This window comes from Mugil cephalus, chromosome 9 (genome assembly GCF_022458985.1).
Source record: "Mugil cephalus isolate CIBA_MC_2020 chromosome 9, CIBA_Mcephalus_1.1, whole genome shotgun sequence".
NCBI lineage: Eukaryota > Metazoa > Chordata > Actinopteri > Mugiliformes > Mugilidae > Mugil > Mugil cephalus.
The window spans coordinates 20,664,918-20,682,442 of record NC_061778.1 but is presented as its reverse complement, the minus strand read 5'-3'; the positions used below and the strand labels follow the sequence as shown (position 1 = coordinate 20,682,442).

The 17,525-nt window shown below is 43.8% G+C and overlaps 3 protein-coding genes across 6 annotated transcripts; 1 reads left to right on the top strand and 2 right to left on the bottom strand.

Moving 5' to 3' along the window:
- Window positions 1-102: 102 nt before the first annotated feature.
- ftr86 (finTRIM family, member 86) lies at window positions 103-5,748 on the bottom strand. 3 transcript variants are annotated; one of them, XM_047594808.1, is made up of 12 exons: window positions 5,729-5,748; window positions 4,584-5,158; window positions 4,154-4,249; window positions 3,785-4,018; window positions 3,531-3,693; window positions 3,306-3,401; window positions 3,146-3,196; window positions 2,995-3,027; window positions 2,819-2,857; window positions 2,576-2,641; window positions 2,281-2,483; window positions 103-1,077 (listed from the first exon to the last, which is right to left on the bottom strand). In XM_047594808.1, the coding sequence occupies exons 2-12, from the start codon at window positions 5,115-5,117 to the stop codon at window positions 742-744; spliced, it is 1,851 nt and encodes a 616-aa protein (XP_047450764.1). In that variant the 5' UTR covers window positions 5,118-5,158; window positions 5,729-5,748; the 3' UTR covers window positions 103-741. The 3 variants fall into 3 exon arrangements, with proteins under 3 accessions (XP_047450764.1, XP_047450763.1, XP_047450765.1); XM_047594807.1 differs by lacking the exon at window positions 5,729-5,748 and adding an exon at window positions 5,250-5,496; XM_047594809.1 differs by lacking the exons at window positions 3,146-3,196; window positions 5,729-5,748 and adding an exon at window positions 5,250-5,496.
- nudt8 (nudix (nucleoside diphosphate linked moiety X)-type motif 8) lies at window positions 5,654-9,907 on the top strand. Of its 2 annotated transcripts, none has more exons than XM_047594812.1 (5): window positions 5,654-5,762; window positions 7,236-8,084; window positions 8,177-8,309; window positions 8,579-8,656; window positions 9,007-9,907. In XM_047594812.1, the coding sequence occupies exons 2-5, from the start codon at window positions 7,237-7,239 to the stop codon at window positions 9,190-9,192; spliced, it is 1,245 nt and encodes a 414-aa protein (XP_047450768.1). In that variant the 5' UTR covers window positions 5,654-5,762; window position 7,236; the 3' UTR covers window positions 9,193-9,907. The 2 variants fall into 2 exon arrangements, with proteins under 2 accessions (XP_047450768.1, XP_047450767.1); XM_047594811.1 differs by lacking the exon at window positions 5,654-5,762 and adding an exon at window positions 6,459-6,611.
- LOC125013880 (membrane frizzled-related protein) lies at window positions 9,822-17,463 on the bottom strand. Its single transcript, XM_047594810.1, has 13 exons — window positions 17,014-17,463; window positions 14,943-15,051; window positions 14,089-14,226; window positions 13,279-13,446; window positions 12,985-13,204; window positions 12,435-12,565; window positions 12,234-12,359; window positions 12,074-12,150; window positions 11,827-11,975; window positions 11,619-11,749; window positions 11,243-11,377; window positions 10,910-11,037; window positions 9,822-10,823 (listed from the first exon to the last, which is right to left on the bottom strand). The coding sequence occupies exons 1-13, from the start codon at window positions 17,065-17,067 to the stop codon at window positions 10,599-10,601; spliced, it is 1,791 nt and encodes a 596-aa protein (XP_047450766.1). The 5' UTR covers window positions 17,068-17,463; the 3' UTR covers window positions 9,822-10,598.
- Window positions 17,464-17,525: the final 62 nt, after the last annotated feature.

Below are 17,525 nucleotides of genomic sequence, written 5' to 3'. Positions count from 1 at the left end.
AAGATCTCCAGTGTACAGGTTATTCCTTTAGGAATGGATGAAGGCTGGAAGTATTTACATGTTTAGAATTGTCATGTGGTGAAACAAAAACCAAAACAGGGCTTCCAATGTGAAATGAGTATTTATTAATCTTTAACTTATGTCCGAAAGAAATATTAAGACAGTCTGAATCACAAGAATTAGAATAATTTACAAACCAGATGTTACTGAACATGTGCAGGGCAACAACAGATTTTTTTCAGTATTAAAATCTCAGATCCGTCCAACCACACACAGGTGATATACACTCGTCAGTTTATTAGGTGCACTAGTGAAAATGAATACATTCAACATCTTAGCTTAATGAAAGTCATAGTATTCGGCATTTGGTAAAAAAAAACAACAACAAAAAAAACAAAAAAACAATAACAAAGAACTGTTCATTCAACTGTGTTTTCAATTTGGAGGCTGTGGTTTGTAGCACTGGCACTTGTTTTTATTTTTTGGATGTTTTAGTCAAATCCTTTAGTGTGTCATTCAATTCAGTTCAACAGCACCACAAACTGCTTCTTCCAGAATGATCATGAAGTTAAATTACCACCTTTTTGACATTGTTTTTAACATAAACTGAACTTTCATTCAGACATGAAGGAGGATTTAGTGCTCATCTGTTATATAAGAATGCATTCGTTTTCACGAGTGCTTCTAACAATCAGCAAACGAGTGTTTATAAAAAGCAGCTGCCTATTCATCATATACAACTCAGGCCAGCTGGCAAACAGTCACCGTAGCCCCTGCTCCTGTCCAGAACCTGAATCCCGGGTACAGAGGGCCAGTGAACTGTTCCTGGTGCCTGTGAATGAGGTGAGCCTGGTTGTTACTGATGCCGTAAAAGGCCAGAACACCTGCATGCTGGTCCAAATAGATGCCGATCCGCCTGGCCTTAGGGGAGCCAAGCAGCTTTTCCTGGCCGTTGTGCCAGAAGGAGAAGCCGGTCCCGGACCAGTAGAGGCTCCAGGATTGAGCATTGTGGCCCAGGCGGCTGCTGTCATCAGAACTCTTACGTTCCATCGTCTTGTAGGCTACGCCAACAGTGACCTAGATAATGGGACAGAAAAAAGGATTAGGAAAAGATGCAAATCATGCAAATCGTCTGACTGGTGAAAGTGACTGGTAGGTGTAAAGTTTCATCTTCAGTACCTAAACTAATGTGGATGTATACTAGTCTTATACATATAGAGCGTGCGTTTTTACATAGGTTATTTATTTAGCACTGTTCTACTCAAGCATTTTACAGTTGCAATGTCACATTCACCCACTCATTCACACACATTCACCCACTCGTTCATACACATTCAGACACCAGTGCCAAGAACTGGGAGTAACTCAGTGTTCAGTGTCCACGCTCAACCTCTGGTTTTGTGGACGACCCGGTCTACCCTGCAAGCCACAGTTAACACGCTCAAATATCTACACTAACATACCACTCCAGCCACCTCTGCTCATTGGCTCAGTGAGACGTTAACAGTTATTCAAATAGAAAGACTCTTCCTGGTCCCGTGTCAGGTGTGATGCCTGACTCAACTTTTTTTTTTTTTTTTTATGTGGTACTTGTTTTACTTTAACTACTGCAAATATGTTTTATATTCCCGGAACGTCTATTCATGTAAATATATGTAACAGTCTGGCAGCCCCCCCCTTTTTTTGCTTTTTTTTTGAAGGTGTGACTGTTTCGTTTTGTAAAGTTAAAACTGTAAATAAAGCATTAAAAAAATATCGATACTAACATTTTTATTTAGTAATTTAACACTAATTGAAAGAAAACAGAGAGATATGACTCTAAATATGACTCTGGATACTGTATATTATGGACCGAATAGCTTCTGAGAGTCTGAGGGTGTCCTGTGGTGTCTGGCAACAGAATATTGTTAGTGGGGGTCCTTTGGGTCCTGTGGGTTGAAGAGGAGGGAACTCTACAGATCAGGCTTGTCCCAATGCATCCCATGGATATTTGATGAGTTTGGGATCTAGTGAATTTGGAGGCCAGGTCAACACCTTGTGCTGTTTTTATTGTTTTAGTTGTTCCTAAACCGTTATTGTGTGTGTGTCTGTGTCAGGCTGCATCCTACTGGTAATGGCTGCTGCCATCAAGATTGTCAATATTATTTACTTCTCCTGTCAGTGGTTTAATATTTTAATGTAATTTTACATAACATCCTGGAAAATATAGCTGACAGATTTCTATTAAGATATTGTATGAACCATACTTTTTTCCTCTTTAACTTATGTGTATGGATTCACCTTGTGGCCAGTCCACTCCACCTCCCAGTAGTAAGGGCTCCCTGCCAGGGCCTCTCTGCAGAGAACCTGCCTCCAGAACTGGAAGCGTTCGGGATGATCTGGCGGGTTCAGGTTCTCAGCTCGCATGGTGGCCTTACGACCGCCATCTGACAGCAGCACGTGACGATACACAGTGTTGGGGTCCATGGTGGGTTCAAAATGAACTGAAGGAAGAGGATGCATTTTATTAAGGACTTTGAACCCCTCAAACAAGTGTTGGAAACTGCAGCCTATGTTCAGAGTTCAACAGACTCACATTTTAGCATCTCCGCTCTGGTTTTTGGTTCTGGACTCACAAGTCCCACGGTTGTTACAGGACAAGCTAAGAGGAAAATGAGAGACAACAACAAAAAATAAATAAATAAATACATTGTTGCACTTGTACAAGAGCCAGTATAAGTAAGTAAGTAGTCAGTTTGCTTGTAGTTAGTGCCCTCTTCCACTCTTTAGAGGAAGTAGTAGAGTGACATGTAAAGGCATTTTATACTTATGTATTTACTTTGACGACGAGGAATGATGGGTGGAGGGGGGGCTGAGGCTTCATGTCCAGATGGAAAGAGAGAGAGAGAGAGAGGCAACAAAACAAATTGAACAGGTAAATCAAGGAACATCTCAACTCCATGGCATCTAACTTAATCAGTGATCATGTACTCTTGCGAACTTTCTTATTCTCACCTTGAAGACCCATAGGCAGTGAGGGCTCGTGACCTGGGGGTAAGAAAAAAAGTGTACAATTAGTATTCCATCACAGTTCAGTCTTCAAGTCAAAGAGCATTTGTTTCATCAGCTACCAAAACACTGTACATTCATCCGTAAAGTAAATTACCTTGCCATCGCTTAGGTGGCAATGGTGGAGGGTTTGTTATCGACTCACACACTATAGAAAAGAGAGGTTGTAAGAAACACATGTGAATGGTCAGAACTGAGTTGTTTTTCAGCTTGAACTCATTCGGTGCTTTTGCAATGGGTGATCTGGAGGAAGGTACCTGTACGTTGACTTGTCGTATAATCAGAATCATCAGCTGGTGCCGAGGCTGCTGCTGCTGCACCACTGGGAGCAGAATCCACAGGGTCAAGATTCACTGCAAGGAACAGAGAAGATTTGACAATCTGGAGAAGAGAAGAGAAGAGAAGAGAAGAGAAGAGAAGAGAAGAGAAGAGAAGAGAAGAGAAGAGAAGAGAAGAGAAGAGAAGAGAAGAGAAGAACTGACCTAATGTAACAATCTTATCCAGGGTGGCTTTGCAAAGACCCTGAACTGACTCTTGCAGTTCTTTCATGGTTGAGCGGATGGAAGCTATCGCAGCCTCCTCCTTACTCAGCACCAACTCTCCTGGGACACCCGCCGGACCCAGTGGCTCCAAGAGGAAGAAATTCTGGAGACAAACAAAAGTCACAAAGGTTCACCATTAAAACCTGCTGTTGAGGAAATCATCTTCCAGAAACGCCGTTCCTTGCACTCGTTACCTTCAAGAAGCAGACATCGTCCTGCATGTCCGTCAGTCTGCTCAGCTCCTCACTCCTCCAGTGGAGCTGCGCCACCTCCTGCTCCAGTCTGTGGATCTGCCCTTCAACCTGGCTCCCTAAGGAGGACTCGTGGGTGCTTAGGAGCTCACCAACCTGCGTGCCGGTCACATCCACGATCTTGACTACCTCAGAGAACAAATCTATGCTCTCCTTCTCGAGAGCCTGGACCAAGGCCTGGGAGTGTGGAGAGGACAGGATGAAGATAAGGATGTTATGTGAATGGCACTACCAAGAATAAAGAATCATGACGTCACAAACAAAACTGCAACCAAGTAGTAAGGAAAAAGAAAAAGAAAGGATTCTACTTACTTTGTGTTGACGGGCAGAATGTGGGAGCGTCTTGAGCTTCTTTTCAGTCTCCTGGATTCTCCTCTCTATCTCTGTCTGCATCTGATGAAGCTCTTTCTACACACACACACACACACACACACACACACACACACACACACACACCACGATGGCCACGTCAGTGACGATTTCACAAAATAGCACAAGATATTTTTGCAGAGAAAAAGCAAGAAGAGGATGACCATTTCAAACGTATCGCAAGAATCGGACAAAAAAACAACTGTTGGTTGATTTACAAGTCCATCAAGTTTAGCTACATTTTGGAAACGCTACGCTTGTGCCAACATGGTTGTTTTTCCTTATTTTTCACGTGACAAAGGACGACTGGAAGGCCACACTAAAAACATTACTCTTATAATTTACATTACTATGATGATACCCAGTGACATACCTGTCTCTCTGTTCTCTCTTCCTGTGGTTTGAGCACATGGTGTCCCTTGTGTCCATACTGGCAGCACACCCCACACACACTCTCTTTGTCATCGCGGCAGTAAAGGTCGAGGGGTCGGTCGTGTTGAGGGCAGGATCTGGCTTGCACTGTGGGAAGCTGGGGGTACACGCTGCCCTGCCGCCGTCCTATGTGTGGCAGGACCTCCAGATAGATGGGCATCGACGGCGGGGCTGAAGAGGCAGCTGAAGAGGCGGCTAAAGAGGCAGCCGTGGCGGCGTTTAGCTTGAGGCTGCTGGTTCTCAGCTTCTCCATAGCCTCCGCTAGCAAAGTGCTCTTGGCCAGCGAGGGCCGAGGGTTGAAGACCTGCCTACACTGGGGGCAGCTGTACTGGCCCCTGCTATCTCCCTTGTCCCAGTGGCCCTGGATACAAGCCAAGCAGTACGAGTGTCCACATGGTAGGGTGGCTGGGTCCTTCAGGATATCCAGACATACTGGACAGGTAAAGCTCTCCTCTTCAGACCAGGCTGAGGCCATATGGTGCTCGGTGCAATGAAGAAAGATGATTTACTAGAGACCTATGTATGAAGGAACAAAAAGAGACAACTTAGATCAACTTACAGACACAGAGTTACGTCTAGCGGAGCAGAACATTTAAAGCAAAGTCACCTGAGGATGTCAAGGCTGAAATGCCAGTTCAAATGAATCACAGGCTGCTAAGATAGCTGAAACACCTTGTCTTGAGGTGGGGCTGGTCAAACAGGTGAGGCAAGGAGTTTTTTACTCTCATGTCTCAGGTGTTTCTCAGTTTGTTAAATCCTTTGGTAGGTGTCTGAACTAATGGCAACTTAACGTCAACATGTAAATGAACTCATCACCAGTGGTTTAATATAATGCTTAAAATTTTGACCCTGGCAAATGATATGCTAGGCTCATTAGCAACTAAAACTACTAAAACTCTTGGGAGTAAAGGATCCTTGAGTAGCTGAGTGCAGGCCAGACAAGACAGACTGGTTTGTCGCTTGAGGTGTGATTGGGACGTACTTCCCAGTGATTTCACCACTAAATAATGTGCATATGTTATTCTTTCTCGCCTCCTCCCCCCATTTCTACGCAGAAAGCAAATTCTTGTCAGACTTGTGAAATACCGTAACCTTCTTGACGTCGTCGCAGCGCAGTCAGGTAGGGTGACCAGACATCACTGATTTCTAGGGACAGTGCCCATTTTGGATGACCTGTCCCCCCACTAGAGCTGCCTGTGAAAATGTCCCCGATTTAGTGTTTTATGAATGAGAAAACAAATTGTTGCGCACAGACTTCAATAACGGTTATTACGGTATCCTGTCGCGCTGCTATTGACATTACAGACGTAGCAGTTGAAATATGTTTAAATATACATAAATATGTCGACATAAATGAAACCATACTTGTATCTTCATTTCATTTTCATAAGATTTATTTATTTATTTTTTCTCCGAGCTGTCCACGGATTTCATTTCAGAAATCTGGTCGCCTTAAGCCTAATTTATAGTACTGCGCTGACCTACGCACGGACCCTCCGTTGGTGTGAGACTTTTATACTTGTGCCTCTGGCTCGCTCTGTAATAACGCCACCCAAAAGTTAGAAGGCGCTGTATCTTTTTTGTCAGTCGGATTCATTTTTGTTTCTACTTCCTGCTTCACTTTCAACAATGGTGTTGAAACTTTCACTGATATTTCAGCCTAATTCAGCCATAATTTCGCCGAGCATGAGTCATTCAAATGTTTGTATCTCCAAACTTCCTCAGTTCCGATTCTTTATAGATCCAGCTCACTGTGCGGCAGCGCGCTGTTTTGTTTATGGGTGCACATCAGTTACATAGCGAGGCTCTGTGTAGGGTCTGCGGGAGCCCGTGCGTCAATCGACGCAGAAGCATAAACTGATGGTGAGGGCATCACTGACGTTTATGAAGCCACCGCCGCCATATTGACCAGTGGTAACCGGCTAGCTAGCTGGGTGAGGGAGCCAGCTGCTGCTAATTCAGCTTCTAGGTGCGTGTTTACCCGCTTTGATATTACGTTTTACTGTTAAAACTGGAGTTTTGGAGTGTATTGTGAGCTGGTGTGGGACGTCGTCTACTTGCCATTCACCAGGTCTAAATACTAGCTTTGAATGTCATGAGCTTGTTAGCTCTGTGTTTTGCTAAGTGTATGCTAGCTGAAAGTTAGCCGGTTACTTACCTTGTGCACATAACTGTCTTTGAGTATAAGTCCCTCTCTCTTAAGCTGTTGACTGGTTTAGTACCTGTGTTTCATAGCCATAGTTAGTTGTGGAGAAGCTCAGCTCAGCGAGCTAGTTAACTAGCAGCTCCAGTAAATGGGGTAAAGTTGGACAGTGACTGAAATGGACTTATAAACTTTCACCTACTTAGGGACTAACAGCTGAACTTGTTTGGGGAAATGGGGAATTACTAAAGCCTTAAAATCTTTAGGCAATAGTTGAAACATCTGATCTTAGATCAGCTGGGTTTCGACTTGCCTTGTCCACTTTGTATTCACTTCCTTCGAGTCCTCTCCTCCGCAGGCAGTGATAGGCGGATTTGGTTCACCTAACTATCGTTCATGCCGATGGAAACAACAAGTCTTTCATTATATGTTTTTGTTTTCTCTTCATAGGATGTTTAGGGGGCCTCAGATCCTGACCAGGTCTTGTCCCATAAGGTCATGGCTGCTGCTGAGAGAGTCCCACCTTGCTGCAGCCTCCGAGCACGCTGATGCTGGACCGCTTGGAGCAAATCATGCGAAAGAAAGGAGATATGAAGAAGTACATGACAGGAGTAAGGCTGGGTCATCATCGCCAACAGAGACAGTTTGCTGTTCAACACAGCCGTCTCTTTTTAGGGCGGACTGTGACTGGTATCAGCTGAGAGGGGCTTCATTTGAAAGCATCGCATCCAAAGCCGTTTTGTTAAGTCACCATCAGCCTTCAGAACCTGCTACCAAACGAACATCCGATCCTGTGAGCGCTAACTGGGACAGTTACACAACTTTAAGACAGTGTTGGAGACAGCCTTGGGACGTCAGCCTGCCTTCACTCAGCTGCACCCGTAAGACTCAACGTAACCTTCTTCAAAGCCATTTATGTCACAGGCAGCACTTTGTTAGACCTTTTAGCTTCTCAACGAATGCACTGCAGATTTTAAGACACTTTCACAGTAGATCCCAACCCCATAGTGAATCTTGTCGCCGGACCAGAAATGTTCATCAAGCTGCCCCTCGCGTGGCGGACATCTGGAGAGACTGCTTATCCCCTGTGAATGAAAACAGGTGTCGACACAGGCTGCTGCCCAACTTGAAGCTCTATGAGGCGGAAAGGGCAAGAAAAGAGGCAAGTCGAAGCCAGGGGAAGAACGAGGGGAGATGGGCATCGGTCTTGGTCTCTCTCTGCTCTGTTGAAGGGGAGCCTGCCTTCCTCTTCACCCTCCGCTCCAGCACCCTGAAGGGCAGACACAAGGGAGATGTCAGGTAGGTGGGAAGAACAAAAACATTTTAAAAATGTGTGTTATTAGTACTGAATATGGCCTCTTTGATTCCCCCTGCTTTTCATCATTGTGTAGCTTTGCTGGAGGAAAGAGTGACCCATCGGACAGAGATGTAGTGGCCACAGCGCTGCGGGAAGCCCGGGAGGAGCTGGGTGTTAATGTGGCAACAGAGAGGGTCTGGGGCATCCTGAAGCCTCTCAGGGACATGGTGAGTGACGGTTCAGTTTCATATAAAATTGACTTTTTACTGTTTATGAACCTGGACTTGAGCAACGTGAATTTTAATAAAATTATTTATTTTGATTTCATTCTCATTATCCATTTAGAAAGATTTACAGTCACTGTAATTATGATTATAATGATGGTCTTTTTATGGATTGATTACTTAGCAAATAAAAACTCAGAAATATACTGAAACTCTTGTTGTTAAAACAGAGAATTAAAGCTTCTCATTGTGTTTTCTGCATGACTCTCCAGTCAGGGATGATGATTGCTCCCGTGCTCGCTAACCTCGGCCCTCTAGAAGGTTTGGCCTTCAAACCAAACCCTGGAGAGGTAAAGTCATCCTACATATGTTTATATCTGCATTAAATAGTTTTGTCCTTGGTGATTGTGTGTTTTTATTCATTCTCGTGAGAGTCACTCCTGCTCTAATATGCAACAGATGCTTTCCTCGATTATTTTATACACTTTGACCAAATGTTCTCCTCTGTGACTCAAATGTTTTATATCGTCTAAGAAATCTGAGTGTAATTGAGCTGGTTTTATTGTCTGTTTTTCTTTGAGAATTCCTGACCTTTTAAAGTGGCAAAGCAAATTTATACACTAACAACTCCAAAAAAGTTTATTATTTATCTCAAACCTGTGCTTTGTTTGTCTGCCCCTCCTCCCCTCCCTCCCCTCAGGTGGAGGAGATCTTCACTTTGTCCTTGTCCCACTTATGCAACCCTCAGAACCGCGGCTACACACACTTCCGCACCGGTGACAAGTACGGCTACACACTACCAGTGTTTCGAAATGGAAAACATCGTGTGTGGGGCCTGACTGCTGTCGCTCTCGACCATACCCTAAAACTCATCGTCCCTCCATAACAGCGCAGTCACACACTTTTATGGTTTACATTCAACTTTCGTGTAGCAAAATCCAACTGGGAATCATAAAACAAAATATTTCCTTCACCCACTTAAAATAGATTTCTTTTCTGGGTTTATTATGAGAACGCTCTTTCCTCTTGTGCACTTTCTGGGCCTCAGATGATTAAGAATCTATTGACTAGATTAGATGTATTAAATGGTGGCCAGCTGCATTGATGATAAATAAAGTAACTACATCTAATGGCTGAGCCATTGCTAATGCTACCTGATTGATTCTCATATAAAAACGTATTTAACTCTTATTTAATTTTTAAATGAAAAATATTTTAATTCATTTTCAGTTCTCCTGCACCAACAGTTCGCAGATCAGTTTTTAAATCAAGTTAAATCAACGGGTCCTTGAGACGAAAGCCACACGGCTTTCACATGAGACTTGAGTTTGTTATATTTGATCATGTCAGGTCAGAAAAACAGAACCACGGCCATAACTTCCAGAGTGATTCAGCCCACGCATTTTTTCTCATGTTGTCTGACACTAGAGCAGATCTGGACTGTTACAAACACTGTAAAATAGAAGCACATAGTGAAGGTTTGGTATGTTGAAGAACAATGCAAAGAAGTTTGTGTGTTGAAAGTATTCTCTCTTTATTGTTAAATCAGTTTACTGTTTTACATGATTGACACTGAAGCAATAAATAATGCAAAAGGACAACTCGGTGTACACTTTGATTCCTATTGGAGATTAAAAACTTTCTCATGCTTCCCTTCTGATTGGTCTGCTGACCACCACCCAGAGGGTTCCTGCCCTTTATCGTGTCATGACATCCTACAGTACTGGTTCAATGTTAGACAAACAGTAGACATGCAACAAACAGTTCATTCCCATAGAAAAACATTGAAAACCCTGCAATAAAAATACATGTGCTAATGTTAGCAACTACGCTAATGTTGGCAGGCATTGGAAAAATAAGTAGTCCAGCCACTAGTTTCCAGTTCACATATGTATTTATTGTCTACACTGTGCCTATACTCGTTGACTGTATGTTTTATTTTTTTTTGTTTATTTTTTGTTTTTTTAAAGAGTCACAATTACAACTTTTATGCTGCTGGTTCATTATTCGTCTATAGGAGAGAGTGCCCACATGGCCATTGTTTGTCTAAGCTGAGAAGGGGAAGGATTTGTCTGATTGGTGGTCAGCGGACCAATCAGAAAGCCACTGAATGACCACTTAAAACCATATCATATCCATAACATCTATTTCAAAGGTGTAACTTCAAGTCCAATGTATTCAGCACATGCATTATGTGTCCATCCAGTCCTTGAATACTTGGCTGCAAATCTGTGTTTTCCTGGATCTCTCGCACTAATATCGCAACTCAAATGTGTTGTAACTGTTAAAGCTTTACGGCAGCGAACACTCCAGGGGGTCCTGCGAGTCGGGTAGAAGGTGGCAGTTGAAGGGCCAGCTGAAGGAGAAGAGATCCAGGGCCTGGCTGCACTGCTGCTCGGCCGAGGAGCAGACCAAGCGGCAGGGCTGCAGGACGCCGCCCTGAGGGCTGCACAGGGGAAAAAACATCCCACACACAAGCCTCTGCAGAGGCTCGAAGCACGCCAGCTCCATCAGCACCTGGGGAACCAAACGGAGAGGCAAGATGTTCTAAACAGTGGAACTTTTTGAAGGTGGAACAGATGAATGGTGGAGGTAACTTTTACCCGATACTGTCGTAGGAGGGTGGCAGCTTCTGCCTGGTCAGCAATGGACAGCCAGATGTTGGGGAAGGAGGTGAGGTTGTAGCTGAGTCCCTGACACATCTCCTCCTCTATGAACTCGCAGGATGAAGCTGGTTTCAGCGTGAGGGGGAAACATTAATTTACACTCATTAAATTAGGATTTCAGATTTGATGAGATTGTCAGTACACAGGTAAGAAAGGTGCCGTTGTTTCCACTCCCCTATTTCAACAGCAGATTTTCTCTGCCTCATCTCAATGGGAGTGAAAACAAAAGGCTGGCGCCTCCGATTGAGGTCAGAGATAACGTGCACTCACCGAAGGGAGGGTAGGTGGAGTTGCCACAGCGCTGTTCGTCTTCTCCGTCGGGACAGTCGTTCCATCCGTCGCACAGCCACTGCTGCTGAAGACACTCGCCTGTGCTGCAGGCAAACTGGCTGGGATCGCATGTCCCTTTAAAAAATATACGCGCAAAAGGTTATAGAAGTCTATAAAAGGAGAAATGAATGAAAACCTCTCGTAAAGGATCAATCTAGGCCAAAGAAAGCTGGGAGTAAAGATGGAAGATGGTCAAAAAGAGATAAGGAGGGTGGAAAAAATGCATTTAAGGAAAGGAGGACACACAAAAAGATGCCAAGGAAAGCTGCAGCACTTTGGTTAAATGTAGATTGGCTTTACAAAGATATTAACTCACTGTCCAGTACAGACACAGCCTGGTATGTTGCGTTGAAGCCGCTGTCGGCCACTCCCTCATCGGCCACAAACACCACAGTCATGTGGGGGCCGGAGGAGGTCAGGTCAGGAGGGTGGGTGGTGCCACAAAACCTGACAAGAAGCAACGAAAAGGTGCTTCAGAACACTCTGGTCATGTAACACAACATTTATCCTCTTACCAGTCTTACCGTCCCAGCACCCTCCCAGCTCCTGTGCTCACGCTGTCGTGCACCTCCACGTAGTCAAACTCGCACACGTCCTGAGTCTCGAGGCTGAAGTTTCTGAAGCTCAGTGTGATGACGCGACCCTCGTCGACAGATATGTGCCAAATACACAACTGAAAAACGCAACATTGATTAAACAACATAGGTGTCCCCGCCCTCTTGTTCCTAGGGTGGCAGAGAATTTAGGAGGTTAACGTGGTTCTGAATGTACCTGCTGGTGAGGATAAGGCCTGGGGTGGTTCGGACTTTCAACGTAACCGTACGGCCCAAACTTCTGCCCTCCACATTCTGTAAAATAAGGAGAAAAGTTCACTCATGCGTCTTTGGGCCTTTCTTTAATGCGCTTGGTGTCTTTTTTTACAGGTTCTCACCGTTATGTTTCTTGCTGCAGTTTGCCTCATCCGTTTGGTCGCGACAGTTAGGATGACCGTCGCACAAGGACACAGGCAGCAGACAGCGACCGCCGTCACACATGAACTCCTCTCTGGAGCAGCTCTCTGAGAAAACACACAAAGTGACACATGCGTACGGGTGTAAACGGACCCGGCACCGTCCACATGCAGGCTACTGACTGTGTCCAGGCTGCACGGCCCTGTACTGAGCTGTGAAGCCGTTGCCTGCGATGCTGCCGTCGGAGCGGAAGGTGACCCACACCGTGCTGCTGTTTGTGTTGACTGTTGGAGGAGCCACGTTTCCACAGAACCTGTGGGAGAGAGATTTAATCAGATAATCTTTTTTTCCCCCCTCCACTCTCTCCATCTCCATTACAGCTTTGGACTGAACTTTGAACGCTGCAACTATAAATCCTCAGCAGGATTTGCGAGGAGGCGACTTGCGTATTGTTTTTGGAATTTCATGAATCTTGTTACGACACTTTCCAAGAATGTACGTAAGTAATCAAAAAGGTCAAACTCTTCTCATGTAATGAAACTTTTCCCAGAATGCTCCAGTACCCAAACGTGCTCTTCAGTTATACACAGACTTTTAGCGCCATCTACCAATAACTTGAGGCAACAACATCATTTTTCTGACACTAGGAAGAAAAATGTTATTTGTAGGAGAGTCAGTGTAACATGGCAATGAAAGGAACTATTTTGTCATTATTGCCGGGACCCGATTCACCTGGTGACCACAGACGTCCGCTCGATCTGCTCCTGGACCTCCAGCCAGTCAAACAGACAAGGAGATGGTCCCTCCACCGTCAGAGAGGAAATATGAATCTGGACCAGGGAGGGGGGTGGGACCCGTATCACCCACACACACAGTGAGTTGGGGGGGTAGGAGCCGGGGTGGTTCGGGGAACTGAAACTGCCTTCGGAGTCGGTCAGAACACCTCCGCAACCTGAGAGGAAAAGGGGAATTCCTTAAATGAGAAAATGACGAAGAGACATTACTGCTTGGTGAGGAGAGGCCTACTTGTGTCGGACGGGGGGATTCTGGCAGGCTGGGGTGCAGCTGTGATGTCCTCTTGACCTCCGTTTGTTGAGACTGTTGGTAAAGCATGGGACGTTCCGTCTCCTGCACTCTGTGCGTCTGGATTGCTGGTGGACAGCATCTGATCCTCCACGGCTTGGCCTTTTATCTCTAAATGAGGAGAAAAGAACCTCTTCTGTCGTCACAGAATTCTTATTAATGTACAACAGACCGCAGCTGTAATTAGGCTGGAATAGTTTTCCCTTATATGTTTAGGGCCCAGTCCAGTAATAGTGCATCTGCATTGCTTCATGTTTTTAGTTGGAACACAGGTGTCAAACATAGTGGCTCACCAGAGGGTCCAGTCTGACCTGCAACATAAATGTGCAAATTTCAAAAATTACATAAAAGACTGCAATGAAAAAAAGTGTTATCTCTAATTTGTCCACTGTTTCAGGAAGAGAAGCAGAGAGAACACCAGGACCCAGGACTAAACAGCAGACAGCAATGGGCCCAAATTTCACTTATTTTTCTTAAGAAATTTCCTAGTATACCTGTTCTTCTAAGCACTAAATAAATGGAAAAAAATCTGGAGTTGTTGTTACTTATAAATTATAATGCTGTTATGTTTCTGGTCCAACCTGCTTGAGATCAAATTTCACTATGTGGCCCCTGAGTTTGTTAGAAGGTCCGCACACATTAACAACCAGTATGGAACACGGCTTTCTAAAATCACTCGACCCTTTACATTAGTTTACTTTAACTACTTACTTACTTTAATGTTGACTGATCTGAGATGCAGCTAAGACTCACGTGTGAGAATGAGGGCCAGCGCCAGTCCGATGGCTGCCAACAGGAGCAGGGCGGCGGCAGAGACCACCACCACCCCCCAGCTACGGCCCGGCCCCCGCAGACGCGTCACACAGACCCCCAACAGACCCCAGCCAAGGCCTCAATCATAAAACACAAACATACAGTATCTCATGGGCGGGTACTTGAACAAAATGTCTCTGGATAATTGAATTTTTGTATGTAAGATGTGAATTTTTTATTTCACATTTAGCTGCTACTAAAACAGAATCGTGTGATGTTCGCTCCCTTTAATAAACGTAAATCGACGTTCAAAAGCTGGGACAAAAACTATCACTGAGTTATCAATTCCTCAACAATGACCTAAAGGTAGCTAAAGTTAGCTAAAAACTAACTCCTGGATTTTGCCCAGTTTTGCAATTGAATCATTTATAAATCAAATTTCAAAATTGTTCTTAAAAACTGAAAAAACACACATTAATGTGAACTTTCTTAGATTTCTTAATATCCAGAGCTAAGGCTTAAAACAAAACATCTATTTTACTGTTTTATTTGCCTGTCCCTGGCTGACAAATCAAACCTCACACACAGTTTTTATTTCAGGCTTTTTATAGTTAATGTGCACTTTCTAAGTCCAGTTTTGGAAACTAAAATCTGAGCGTATGAAGAGATGAGAAGAATTATGCTCTTTTCACAGCCCGGGCAGGACTAATATCTACAACATAACACCACCTTTAGTCCCCATGCAGCTACATATAATCATAACTAGCATATTTACGTACACTTGTTTCCTAAAAGAAGGATGAACTTGATAGCCACACACACTAATAAATGTAAACAACGAAAGGCTGACTCACTCGCTGCTGGTGGTTTGATTGGTTCAGGAGTTGATGAGGACGTCCTGAATCCCTCCACCCTTTCCTCTTTCTCCCCCTCGAGCTCGAAGGCGGGGTTGCAGAACACATTCTGGGAAGAGATGAACAATCAGCTAAACTTGTTGATTTAAAACCAACATGAAGACAAAGAGGGAATATTTTCTCTCTTCAATAATAATTCCTAAGAAATGAAACAGTCGTTGAAGCACACACAGCTTAGCGTGTCTTTCTTTTGCGTCAGTCAGTCTTTTGCTAAGATAAACTTTAAAAGATGTTGCAGATGTCAGCATGCTAAATATATTGTTTACGATCCCAGTTCACTCGCTCCCATTCAGTCAATCTAACGATATGAATACGCTGCTGTCACTTCATCACCTTTCATGTTGCTGTTTGTTCTGTCCCTTGTGTTTCCTGAGGGAAGTGATCTGACTCATTTGTAGCTAAACACGTGCCTGTATTCACCAACTATTTGCTGGGTGTTTGTCTTTTGTTTTGTGCTGAGAGTGTGGCCTTTAGAGCTTCTTGTATTTGCTGCATGCGTAAAGGAATGGGAGAGAACCAAAACGGTAGAGTTGCAGGACAGCGAACTGAGCTGAGAGCTGCAGATTCAGTCATTAATTCTTTGCAGGATTATGACTATGAACGACCCCTTTGTTTTCACACGGTTGCTATGCAAATGTCAAATCAGTTACAGCTGCTTTAAAGCATCAGATTAAAAATAATCTCGGGAAAATCTGCAGACAACACCATGCTGTCATCGTTTCACCGAAACGTCTGCTGCACATCCTCGTCTATTTCTGCCTGAAAAATGTGTGAAAGAGGTCTATAGGTCAGCGAAAGGAGCGTTGAATGCTGAGACGGCCATGCAATAGTTGCATATGGATTAGCTGCACGCAGTGGTCAGCACTGTCGCCTCAGTAAGAACGGATCTGGGTTCAAACTTGCCAGCTGACTAAGGCCTCCCACATTAGAAGCACCTGCATTATAAGTGAGTGCATATTGACTGTAGTTGTGAATGGTAGTTTGTCTCTTTAGCTGGTCTGTCACAGATTGGCCACCTGTCTAGGCCGCGTCCAGCTGGGATAGGCTCCGGCCTCCGCAAATCCACGTAAAGCAGGGTTGTCAAACATACAGCCAAAACCGGCCCAGTCTGGTTTGCGGGAAGATAGTAACCATAATTTTTCGATAAAATAGGCATCTATTTCTAATCGGTCCACTAAGAGTTGCAGACATCACACAACACTGAGAGCCAGAACATGCCGAAACTGCACATATCTTTCCGGTTCTTCATAAGACATTTTTAAAAGGACGTTATTGTAATCTACTTCTAATAATATAATATAATATAATATAATATAATATAATAAAATATAATATAATATAATATAATATAATATAATATAATAATAATTTAAAAATAATTCTAATAATACGTTTCATTTCACCCATTTTCGCCTTTCAAAACATGCAATGACACCGTACAAAGTAAGACGGTTTAAAATACACAACAGACATCAAAAGGATTAAAAAAAAAATACAAATATAAGACACTGAAACGATAAGATAAAAATATAAAGGAACTGGTTTCTGTGCATGAAAACATCTGGATTTGTGGTTTCTCTATGTTCTAATGTTATTATTGTTACTGGTCCGCCCCACATGAGATCAGATTGGGCTGTGTGTGGCCTCTGATATAAAATGAGTTTCTAGAGAATAAGCAGCGATGGATTTTGGTCAACGGATAAATAAGGGAAATGGGTAAATAAATTTCTACAGCGCCTACATTACTGGAAATGATTGTGGCCTTGAGCTAAGCTTGTTTCATCATACTAAATAGATTTTGTTGTACTAGTGCTGTTACAGTTTAGCAAACCCCAAACGACCCATGTAAGGTTGGGGTTGTGGGGCCTAGGATGTTCAAAAACTTGAACACAAGCGATTCTGGTGTAGGAGAGACTTGGAATTCAACTACATGTCGAATTCAAAATGTCACTTCATATGTTTTTCCCCTGAAGTGTGTTATCAAGATTCAAATTTAAACTTCCCCTCTCACCTTGTAAATATCTGTGCTGTCTGAGTATACAGCAACTTGGCTGAGGTCAGACATCTTCAGTGGACTGTCCCGTCTCTGGGGTCAGTGCTCCTCTTCTCAAAGGGCCTGATGTTGTAGTGAAAACATCCAGGGTGATATCTCGAAGAGAGGGAATTCTAAAGGTGCGTTCCTGAGTTTTCCTGTCATTGTTCACGTCTTGCTTTGTCCGTAAACCTCCACCGCAGCTGTGAAAGCCTGCAGCCCTCAGTCCTCCAGCACACTGCCCTCCTTTGTTGGAAATCCATCAACTTATTCCAGATCAAAGTGTGAAATGTAAAGACAATATAATTCCGATCAAAGACTTTTCAGATTTATGTTCAATTATGAGTGTTTGCTGCTGCTCTCTGTCCCCATTTCTGCCGGTTAGGCTGTGGAAAAAAAACTATTAACCTGCATATGCCTTGCTTTTTGAGTGTGTGGGGCTGCCTACTAAAGAGTTTCAGAAACTCAACTTCACAGCGCTGAGCAAAGCC